Source organism: Lygodium microphyllum, chromosome 19 (assembly GCF_053477565.2).
Source record: "Lygodium microphyllum isolate KBCC chromosome 19, Lygodium_microphyllum_v1.1.10, whole genome shotgun sequence".
Taxonomy (NCBI): domain Eukaryota; kingdom Viridiplantae; phylum Streptophyta; class Polypodiopsida; order Schizaeales; family Lygodiaceae; genus Lygodium; species Lygodium microphyllum.
In genome coordinates, this window is record NC_141153.1 from 128,949,715 (window position 1) to 128,961,944 (window position 12,230).

General features: G+C 43.1%; 1 protein-coding gene across 1 annotated transcript in view; it reads left to right on the top strand.

The window, feature by feature from the left end:
* LOC148020373 (uncharacterized) overlaps positions 1–12,230 on the top strand; it is an 80,118-nt gene that overhangs the window by 17,526 nt on the left and 50,362 nt on the right. Inside the window, exons 3-6 of the mRNA XM_087700674.1 lie at positions 249–323; positions 412–473; positions 601–669; positions 780–808. Coding sequence (XP_087556800.1) covers positions 249–323; positions 412–473; positions 601–669; positions 780–808 — 235 coding nt within the window. The remainder of the gene's footprint in view (positions 1–248; positions 324–411; positions 474–600; positions 670–779; positions 809–12,230) is intronic.

Here is a 12,230-nt window from a genome sequence, read left to right on the forward strand (position 1 = left end):
CCACTTTGCTAATCTTATGGACTGACATAAACATGAGAGCTCTAGTAGATTGCTCCTATATCATGTTGAACAAATTTTGCACAAAAGAACTTTTCAAGAACAATGAAACTGCAAAGGTTCACTCATTGAAAAATGCACTATTTACTGAATATTAAAGCAATATTACTAATTCTAAATGATATATTTTTGTAGATAGATAGCTTGCATCTGTCCTTTATTTCATTACAAGAGGAACTAATTCTGAACAGATTTTGCAAGGTCCATTCAAGAAATGGCTTCATTTATGCTTAAGAAGTTTGGGAAGATTGGTGATAGAGAAAATGGTATGTCTAGCATACTTTTGACGTTGAAGGTTGTGTATTGTTAAGTTGTTACATTGCCAAAGGTCATTCTGTCATCTTCTCAATTCAGAGAACATATTCAGCTTGCTGGGAAAAGTTCAGTACGAGATCTCCAAACTTCTTGACTTATATGTATGTCACCTCTAGTTTTGACATTCTCTTAAGGTCAGAGAGAAATGCCATAAGCATATAAGATGTTACAAACTTGGTTTAATCAGTTGTTGAGAGCAAATAAATGATTTAGTGTTGGAATGGACAGGCAGCTCATGTCTCACAGACAATTGTCAAACCTACGCAGAATCTATTGAAAGAGCTCCAGGCGGTTGAGGTGAATTTAGTACCTTTTATATGTGCTGGTGCTTTGTATGTTCCAAAGTCAAGAGTCTTTGCATTTTTGAATGCCTTTTCAGCTGATGCAAATATCATCTACTGTTTCAGGTTTTGAAGGGGTCGTATGAAGAGAAACGGTTCGTTCATACTCTCATTCCTTAGTGTTGTGTTCAATTTGAAAACTGGAATCTTGCATTTGTCCATGGCCTTCTGAAAGTGATTTTATCATTTCCCAAAAAAGTCACCAGTTACACTTGTCTTACCATACATCTTTCCATGGATTATTTTTTACCAGTTGACTCTTTTGTCAGGTCTGCTACGTATAAAAGTTTCCAAAGGGCAAACTAAGAGAGAATTTGTCTGTTATTGTCTTGTTCTTTTTGTAGCCATAACATTGAGAATTTTCTGGTTATTCTCTGGTTCTGGTTGTAGCCATAGTATTGAGATGTGGTTTTGAGACACCAGTTGAACTAGTGTAATTATGTATCTTGGGATTTTTGGTAGTACTTGACTGTATTCAGGCCTTGTAATGAGAATCTCCTTGTCAGTTCTTAATTTGGCAAAGGTTTCTTCAATGCACATTCTTTGGGCACCAATAACCACTTCTGTTATTTGATGAGACCTGTTTTGGTCAGAAGGAGTCAAAGCAGAGGATGATAGAGTTTATGCTGGAGCAATGATGGTAGCACATAAAAAGCATGTAAGAAAGAGATGTTAGGACAACATGCTTCATGTTCAAGAAGGTGCCTTTTATAGGAAAATATTAGTATAGATGGACTACAAGGTGCACCCTAGACATATAGGCAAGAATGTTGCACAAGAATAGAGACAAAGGTGGTTATAAGCTTAGTAGTTAAGCACAGATGTAGATAAGTGTACAAAATAAAGGGAAACAATCTAAGGATGGCATCCGATGCTGCAAATCTGAACACATTTTAATCAGTTCCTGATGTGCTATTAACTGCATCTCCAATTTCTGCACAGTAACATGGGACGAGTTTTGGGGACGGGGACGAAGGCAGGAATTGTCATCCCCTGTTACCATGAGAAGGGGTTCTAACATGCAGATGGGACCGGGACGGGGATGGGAAGCTAGAAAATGGCCATCCCTTGTCCTCTAATCTCCTTTTGAGGCCTTGGATTTGAGTATATCTGGCGAAGAAAATGACAAGCCTAGTTAACCAAAACAAGATCGGATTGCAATAACTAACTTGATTTTAAAAAGCAACATAGATGAGAAGTTAGCGCATTATCAATAAAGACACCACCTCTTATCTCTAGGGATAGAATTAACATGTATGCTGCTGCAGAACACCCAAACCTATTTAAAATGGCAAATACTTGGAGTTGGTTGGGGAAATGCTGGTGGGAGTCATGCAGAAGGATTAGAAGACAACAAATGAAATCATTTGCAATGGTGGTACTTGGAGCTAGTTCGGAAAAAGATAGTTGAGAATTACCTTAGTGTCACATGGGGAAGCTTGATAGGCAATCCAAATATCCTCAACGTGTCAAAAAGTGTGGAACAAAGGAAGCAAAGAGATCGTGCTGATAAATTTTCTGTAAACACAATGAGCAGAAAAGAATAGCAAGGATATAAAAGAACTCAAAGAGAACAGACTTGAGAAATGGAATCCATACCATAGTAGAGCCTAAGTGGAAGCACACAAGCAGAAGCAAGAGGAAAGCAAGAGCTATGGCAGATGGAGCAAGAGAGTAAGAGAGAGAGACACTAGACATTGTATGTGGAAACTCCAATAGTCACAATGTGTGATCGGCCTTCCCTTATTCAATAGTTACTAAAAAATTAAAGAATAAAGTGTGGTGATGAGTATCCACCACGTGCAATGTATATGTGTGTGGTCATGGTAATAACATGGCTCGGTTAGTTAGTTTTATACATGCCCCCATGTGTGAACCCACCTTAGGTGTGTCATTGTGTGTTATAGGTGTGAACACCTTTCACACCTCCCAATATTAAATAATAGTCAAAGGTTTGGGGGAAAACCTAGGCCTATAATGATGCCGTAAGCATTGTACTTTCATCAATATCTATCACAGGAATCTATTAAGCTTGTTGTGTACTTGCTCTCTTTTTTTTTTTCCGTAAATACTTGCTCTCTCTCTCTCTAGCTTCTGCAGCAACAAAATTGGCAAAAAGAGGGGAATGGCAGGGTCATCCCCTGACATCCCTTGCCCAGGGTGGGAGAAATACAAGAAATGTAGTATGGAGCTAGTCTCGTGATTGAATCGAATATGCAAAATTGCATAAATGCACTTTGTGAGATTCACAAAATGCGTAGGATAGTAAGCTAAAAATAGTATTGATGCTTGTATATTGTCAGGTACAAAAAATACGGTACTAAATGGTACCTTATGATTTTATAAGGTAAGATATGACATTAGTATGAAAAAAATTTAACTTGATTTAATTTTTTTAAAAATTAAATGATAGAATACATGTTTAAACTAAAAATAGCCATTTCATTACAAAATAAGATGAATACAAGAGGGTGGCCCTTGTGGTCACATGCACTATGCACAACATGCGATACAACTAGAGTCTAGTACATACATGGATGATGGATCATAGTGGATACAATGATAAATAGATACAAAAAAGAAAGAGGTCTATGAATTTATAATGAGGCATCACTATGATCATTATCATTGTGATCATTAGAACCATTTGACTGCTTATCAAGAGAGTTTCAAGATGACTTCTTAGCATCGGATGATGAGACAGTCTCATACTCATCCTCATTGATGAGGCTACCATCATTATTAAATGTTGGATCCTTAGGCGCCAGCTATGTAGAGAGAGGGTAGATGTCATCATGAGACACGGGATGGGAGCTACTAGAGCTTCTCTTCACATGTGTGCAAGGCACTCGAATGACTCCTTGATATTGGAGGGTGCCAAAAGACCATGCCCCTATTGCCACCTACTCGAACTCCTCGCCCACGAGCACGTTGATTGTGAGTGTCACAAGTATCTGCTATTATAAGCTCTCTATAGAACTATGTAAAAATCATCTTCTCCTCATCCACCTCTTGATGTACACTTAGAAGAGTGTTGTTCGTCAACTTGAATGTATCAACATTCACCTATATAATATACATAAAATTGTAAATGCTAAAGTCTAAATTTTAAAGTATAAACTCTAAAGTTAAAATTAACAAATTTTAAATTTTATGGTTAAGTGTTTACTTGCTTTGGACTATCCATGGTTATCGTAGCCCTCATCATGCATAAGTTAGTGTGGCAATAGACAAAGCTGATTGCGAATCTTCGTATGAATGAGAGAATAAGCACTCCAGTTTCTCTCACATGCATATGAAGAGCAATCCTAAGCAAGGAGTCTCATGGCTAAGGGCTGAAGGGTCTCCATCGTGCATCCAAAGTTTTACACCAAAATAGAGACTTTAGAAGTGACTTTCTTCTCCAATAAGTGGGAGAAGCAAAAGCCACATGTCCTCTCTGATGTGCATAGCATCCTAGCTCCTCTAGCATTGCATGGTTATCCACAAGAACCACATGAGTTAGATATGCAAGTTGGTGTGGACGGAGCTCTCTATCATGTATGACCACTAGCGACTTGTAGGCCAGATGTACCAATGCTGCAAAACCATGAATGGGCTACCATCTTCTCTCTGCTATCTCTAGAATATGTTCACGTTGTGCCTTTGTGATCATTGCGCAAGCATGTGTCTCCACCAATCCTTCTTTAAAGAAGTGAACGAAAAGGCCCATTGTGAACCCCTCACAATCACTCTTATATAACACCCTATGAAAGGGAGTCACGATAATGACAATGTCATGGACTTTTTGCCAAAATTGCTCATTGAGGCACAAGTGCTACATGGCTTTGGCCTCCTTTGTCTCATGCTCATCTCACTCATTCCATAGAGTGGATACCACTATCTAGACCACACCTCATATAGGTGCTCGAGCAACAGCCACATGTAAGCAAACCAAGTTGAAGAAGGCTTCTTCCAACTTGAGTGTGTTACGCTCATGATGCATTGCTAGCACCTTTACCTTTACCATGAATAAGGTGACAATTGATGTAGCTTTTTGGACCATCCTCTTTACCCACTTGAGCTTCATGATGTCCTCCATGAGCAAGTCCAAAGTTATCCAAACAATGACTTGCATATGGAGTCCACACAATCGTGGGGAATTCGGCCTCATGCAAATGGCCCATGAGCTGACAATTTGATGCATTGTCGGTAACACCTTGCATCACATTGGAGGGGCCCACCTATCACTACAAATTGAGAGAGAGAGAGAGAGAGAGAGAGAGAGAGATAGAGAGAGAGAGGTCTCGAAATATTCAACATTCAAGAATGAAGAGAGATAGCAAGTTGGGGGAAAGAGAGAATCGAGATAGGTATTGGAGAGAATAGGGAGATAGATAATTATGAATAATGAAAGAAAGTGAAAAAAATTTAAAAGACAATGTATACGTTGCCAGTGTATATGGCCCACAAAAAGTAAGTGCTGAGTGGACATGAGAGGAGTATATTGATGATACCTTGTTTCGTATGATCACTCCATTTGTTGTTGGTGAGAATGAAGCAATGGTCAACTGTATTTTATCCATGCTTCTCGAATAGGATCAAGGGTTCTATCAATCCTCTCCTTCTCTTCATCAATCTCTTTTGTCCTCATGTCATTGTATGTGACATTAGTCCATCCTTCACATGAACTCACATTGGCAATGGCTTTTACCATTTTCTTCAATTGCTCTTGTTTTATGGCATTGAATGCATGATTGCTCTCAATCACTGTGCATGCAATTTCAATATCAGAAAGTTGTTGCCTTTCTTTAAGAAAGGCAAACGATCCACACACATGATTAGGAGCTAAAGTGAGAGAGGGTTGCCTCTTCGGTGCCGCATGAGTCTCCACTCTGTCTTTTGCTAAAGTTGGATGCGGATGTGGAGCTTCTGCTACCAATGGTAGAGGCCTCATCTGCATGGGTTGAAGATATGTCCATGTTCAATACTTCCTCATTAGTAGGCACAGGTGTTGGTGCCAGTATGCCACTTCCTCCTCTAGTGGATTCCCCTCTTATCTTGGTGAGAATCTTGTTTGCAATGTTTTCAGGAATTTCCTTGCACGGAGCAACTTGCCCCTGTCTTGGAAATATGTTGGAGCAGTTAAGTCACACCACTTGTGTAGTGCTTCTTGCAATACTTGCACGTCCAATGGTGGGAGTTAGACTTCTTTGTGTCATGGATGGCATGCAAATTGAAGGTCTCATGCTTCTCACGAGTCATGATGCTAATGGAGAGGCAAAGTCACAAGTGAGAGAGAGGCTTGAGAGAGAGAGGCCTAAGGGATAGTGAGTTTTGAGCCTTGAGCCTTGAGAAGGAGAGGGAGAGTGAGAGGCTTGAAAGTTCAAGAAAGAAGGAGTGGGATAGACTTGAAAGTTAGAGAGAGAGGGGGTGAGAATTGGAACGTGCTTGAATCTTGAGAGATACATAGCTTGCTTAAAGAGAGAGAGGCTTGAGCAATGAGAATGCTTGTTGATTTGATGTGGAATGATGGAGGGGAGCAACACCTTTTATAGGCTAAAGAAGAGAGTGGAAGAAGAGAGGGATCCAAAGTGGAAGAAGAGAGAAGACTCAAGAGTGTGGAAAAGAGGATTTGAGGCTAGAGCATGGGATCCAAGGTGGCAATGGGCTCCAAAGTGTGGCACACAGACAGAAAGAGAAAAAAATATGTAGGATTTGACTTTGATTGGATGTAGAGCACGCTAGACGTGGTGGCCCAGAAATTGCAGAATTATTGTACGAATCTGTACGAATTTGTACTATACGGTTTATGCAGTACTAATCCTACCATATGACTTATGGAGAAAACTATGAATGCTTGGCACCATGCGGGCTGATATAAAACAGTTGCTATCGTAAGGCTGCAATGGAAGTGCAGTTCTATGCACAGTTTGTGTCATGGAAAGAGGATGTTGAACAGGGTATGCTTGAAAGAAATGTGGTCATCACAGAGTTAAGAGAAGAACTCATAGAATGCAAAAGACTGTTGGGTTTTCACTCACGCCTACGCTCACAGAGGAGTCTCAATGATCAGTAGGACACTGGGGCACTTTTTACTCTTGGTACGAGAGGTTTTTCCCCTAGACTTATTGTCTTCTTTTCTATGTGCTTATGTTACACACTTACAGGCACTTATCATGTTCGGGTGTAAACACCCCCTACAACTCCAAGGTTTAAAGGTTGTACCTTGTACTTTCAGATTACACTCTTTTCAGTCTATTGCTTTGGGCGTCGTGCTTCACTCAGCTGAGCTTCGATCCTCTCTCCATCTCACATTTGGTATCAGAGCCAGGTTCAGCTCAGTTCAGCTCTGCTCAGCCTCCAGGAGTCCCGGCTCAGTCCTGCTTTGCCTCACCAACAGTGCCTCAGTGGAAGACTGCTAGTGCCCCCTGCAACAGCTCGTTAGCAGTGCCCGATTGTCTCCAGTCCAACGCTGTGTGTGTCAACTCAGTCCCCCTCTCACCACTGCCCAGCAGGCGCCGCCTGCCTGCACCACCTGTGCAGCGCTGTCCTGAGCGCACCAATCTTCCTGGGAGCTCGCCTGTTTGCCTAGGAGAGCCACAACGCCCTGACCCATGCCCGCTAGTAGCGTTGCTTGTCCCTGTTGAGCGCTGTCTGTCTGCCAGCAGTCCGCCTCCGGCTCACATGTCTGCACCAACCCTGTGCCACCTGCCGCTTGCCGCTTGGTGTGTGCCACCTTCGCCTGGCTCCAGCAGCGTCCCTGGCCTGTTACCTGCCCCCACCACGCCTCAGCAGCGCCTGTGCCACCACGCCAGCTGCACAGGACTACAGCTGCGCCTATATCATGTGGCCAGCGCCGGCCACTTGACCAGCGCCGCGTGAGCCTCTGAACTTGTTGCCACCAGCTGGACTTGTTTCCAAGTTTTTTTAAAGAAGTTCTTTTTTATTTCAAATTCATCTCTGGAAAAAGAGCCTTCTTCATGAACAGACACAGAATTCTGAGTACGTGTCTGGGACACAGTTGATGCAAAATTTCTTGGCAAATTTATCAGAAATTTTGGGGCTTTTGCTCATACAATGTTGCTGAACATTGAATGCACCTTGGACTGCATGCATTACGGACAATTTTGACAGTGTACCACAATGTACTAATTGCAGCAAGCTATTTACTGTAATTTCTGGAAATTTTGGAGATTTCTAGGTTATTCCAGTTTGGACATTGCTCTTTTGCCTTCTTTTGGTATTGATTATCATGGCAAATCAGGGAGGAGATATATTTACCTATGTATCCAAAGAGGACAGATTGGATGGTAATAATTACTCACTTTGGTCCTTCATGATGACGAATGTACTTGTTGTGAAAAATATTTGGGACTACGTCAATGGAGAAGAAGTTAGGCCCGGAGTTGTGGCTCCTGCTACTCCTTCTCCAGGAGGACGTGGAAAACGGGCACCTCAGCCTATTCAGCTTGCTCCACTTCAACCACTTTCCCAAAGATCAGTAGCTCAAAAAGCATGGGACACACGGGATGCACAGGCTTCGTCACTGATTGCATTGGCAATTCAACGGTCCATCATCCCTCACATTCATTCTGTAGCTTCTTCATGAGAAGCTTGGCTAACTTTGGAGCAGATGTTTGTTGGTAAGAACGAGACCCGTATCTCTTTCTCAAAGAAAGAGCTTGAGACATTGAAAATGGATGAGGGTGATTCTATGCAGGATCACTTGAATAAAATTCACGACTTGCGTGAACAACTTATGAATGTCGATGAGTACTATTCAGATGCACAACTGATATCTACTACATTGAACTCATTACCTCCTTCCTATTTGGCTTTTCACACTGCCCTGAATCTCACAATGAGGATTGCCCCATAGTCTATTTCCTTTCTTCAGTTAGTCAGTTTGCTTCTAGAGGAGGAGCAAACAAGAAGAAATAGTGGTGTGGATGTCATAGTCTCTGAGCAGGCTTTTATGGCTAGATAGAAGGGAAAAGGTAGCCAAGTAAAGAATGCTACGCAGAGCTCTGGGACTTTAGGCACCTCACAGGGAAGTAAAAAACAAGGGGGCACGCAAGCCAAAAAGGAAAAATGCCATTATTGCAAGAAGCCAAGCCACTACATCACTAAGTGTAGAAAGCGCATCGCCAAGGAGAAGAAAAAGGAGTCAGGAATGTCTGTTTCTGATGCTCCTTCCACTGCTATTGAGTCCATGTTCTTTGTTGCTTACAGGGACTACAGCTTTTACACGTGCAGTTATGACACTCTTGGGCTGATCGAGCATTTAGCTCTACTGAGGATGCAAACACTTGGTTTTTTGATAGTGGTACTTCTAGGCACATCGCATTCTCAAAGATTTATTTGCTTCTGTTGATGTAGCTCCAGTTGGCAAGTCTATACAGTGTGATAACAATGCATCATACCCTGTTAGAGGTATTGGGGTCATTGTGCTCACAGCCATTGATGGCTCTATTCTTCGCCTACAGGATGCTTTGTTTGTGCTAGGTATAAATAAGAATCTACTCTCTATTTCTTCTTTGGCACATTGTGGATTGCAGGTCACATTTGATGATGATAGATACATGGTGGGAGACAAGGAACACATGACTTTGGTCTTGATTGGCGCTTTATGTCATGGATTATATGAGTTGGATGCTGTTTTAGTTGATCGGTCAACGTACTTGGCATCCACTCTTACTCTTGCTATGATACAGGCAGAGTTATGGCATGCTCAGATGGGGCATGTGAACTTTGGTAGCTTGATGCTCTTACAACGTACACAGATGCTAGATGGATTACCTCTTCTGGAGAGACCTCCTGAGCACTTGTGCGAATGATGTATTTTGGGAAAAATGCATCGGTTTTTGTTTCCCCGTGATGCTGCTTTTAGAGCCACAGCTAGGTTACAGTTAGTGCATTCAGATGTATGTGGGTCTATGTAGACAAAGTCATTGCGAGGATGTTGTCAGAGTGCAGGGATGCGGAAGTGTAGAATAAGACTGAGAGAGAGTGAACACAGAGAGAAGAGAGAGAAAATGAGACAATGTAAACGCAGAAAATCTGCGGTGTAGTATCCTGTATAAGAGTGTAGAAATACACAAGGAGGCAGAGGAAATATCTGCGTATATATCCGACTTGATGACCTCGATCTCCGTCAGCCCGAGCATAGTCTGTCTCAGCCAACAGATCTCAAGATCAGAATTTGAAATCACTGAATAATGTGTCAACAATGTGCTGGAGGACTGGTATATAAAGCAGAAATAAAAGGCATAAAAATAACCAGGTCTGTTGTATTAAATGCAGCCAATTGCAATAAAATAATGCCAAATAACTGTCGGACTGCACTGCAGGCTGCTACGTGGCACCTACGCAGTCTGCTGACGTGGCTGGCTGCTGATGTGGCACTGTACTCTGTCTGTTGCTGACGTGGCTCTGTACTTTGTCTGTTGTACCAAACCCTAACTGTGCAGAAACCTTAACACAGCCTGTCCAGGGGATGACTCTACCGCTAACACCCCATCTCAGATCCTGGACGAGGCATCAGATTGAGGGATTTGGAATGCTGCCGAAGAAGAGCCTGGGAAAGCGCCTTCGTGAACAAATCTGTAAGATTATCCTCCATCTTGCAGTACTCCACATCAATGGTCCCATCAAGAAGCTTCTTTTGAATGAAGTGATACTAGATTTCAATGTGCTTTGTCCGGGCATGGAATACAAGATCCTATACCAAGGCAATGCAACTCTCATTGTTGCACCGCAGAAGAGTAGGACGAGTCTGGGGGCAGCCAAGCTCCTCCAACAATCTGTGAAGCCACACAACCTCACATGTGGTGGAAGACGTAGCCTGATACTTTGCCTCAGTAGAAGAAAGGGCTACCGTGGGCTGCTTCTTGCTACTCCAAGAGATAACACCTATACCTAAGGTAAAACAATAGCCTGTAGTAGACCGTCGGTGGTCCACATCGCTAGCCCAATCCCAGTCATTCCAACCTGCAAGAACCAGATCTAAAGCATCTATACCTGTGGGATAAGAAATCCCTAAGTCAGAGGTCCTCCTCAAATACCGAAGAATCCTCAGGGCAGGCTACCAATGCGTCTGTTGGGGTTCAATCATGAACCCTGCCAAAAGACCCACAGCAAAACAAAGATCAACACGAGTGTTGAGAAGCCAAATTAAGGATCCAATCCATTGACGGCAGTGTGACGCATCCATCACGGGAAAATCTGAGTGTGAAGTGGCCTTCCAATTCGGATCCATAGGAGTAGTAATGGGCCGACAAGTCTCCATCTCAAAAGTCACCAAGAGCTCATGAATGTATCTCTGCTGAGAGATGAAAACCCCCCTCTGAGATTGATAAATCTTGTGACCCAAGAAGAAATGAAGAAGCCCCAAATCCGTCATCTCAAATGTCTGATGTAAAGCTGTCTTGGTCTCTCGGACCTTCTGTGCATGATCCCCTGTCAAAATCAAATCATCAACATATAACACAAACAACACACGACCAACCTCGGAAGTGTGAACATAAAGCTGCGGATCGACGGTAGAGCGCCAATATCCCAACTTCGACTGAAGAAACGAGTCAATCTTCTCGTTCCATATACGGGGAGCCTGCTTGAGGCCATACAAGGCTTTCTTCAACCTATAAACTTTCCCATCCGAGGATCCAAAGCCAGAAGGCTGCTCAACATAGATCTCTTCTTGCAAGTTACCATTCAGAAAGGCTGACTTCACATCCAACTGATAGATATGCCATCTCCTATGGCCAGCCAAGGCAAGAACAGCTCGAATAGTCGCCATACGAGTAGTGGGGGCAAAAGTATCATGGAAATCAATGCTTGGGCATTGAGCAAAACCTTTAGCAACAAGGTGAGCCTTTTGCTTGTCGAAAGAACCATCGCTAAGGTACTTGGACTTGAAGACCCACTTGACACCAATCATCTTCTTGTGAGAGGGACAAGGCACAAGAGACCAAGTGCCATTCCTCTCAATAGCCTCCAACTTGGCTTCCATGGCCTTCCGCCAATGATCAGACTGCAAAGCCTCCTTCATTGAAGTGGGCTCACGATCCTGCATAACACGGATCAGCAAATAATAGTTGGAGTAAACAAGCTCCGAAGAATGTGCCTGGTTCCTCCGTGACCTCCATGGTCCATCTTGCGCTTCCCACTCCTTAGGGACCCCCTCGATCCCTAAATCTGGGAGTGTGTCACGGGCCCAACGAGGAGAAGGCCGGCCCTCTTCCCATCGCTCTCTATCTGCTGAAGATTCAGGAACATCCACCGGCGGAAACTCCTCGGGGGTTTCCGGTGGAAGAAAAGACTCTGAATCAGAAGTAGAATCGCCATTAAGAGGCTCTGGCTCCAAAGGAACTGTCTTGGGAGCCCAACTCTCCTTTGGATCTCCAAGGATGGGGTGCTCCTCACCCCCCTCTGTGGCCGGTACTTCCACGAACCGCACATCTCGGCTCGTGTAGACATCTCGCTTGACGGGATCAAACAAACAATAACCTTGGGAGTGGGAGCTATAGCCAACAA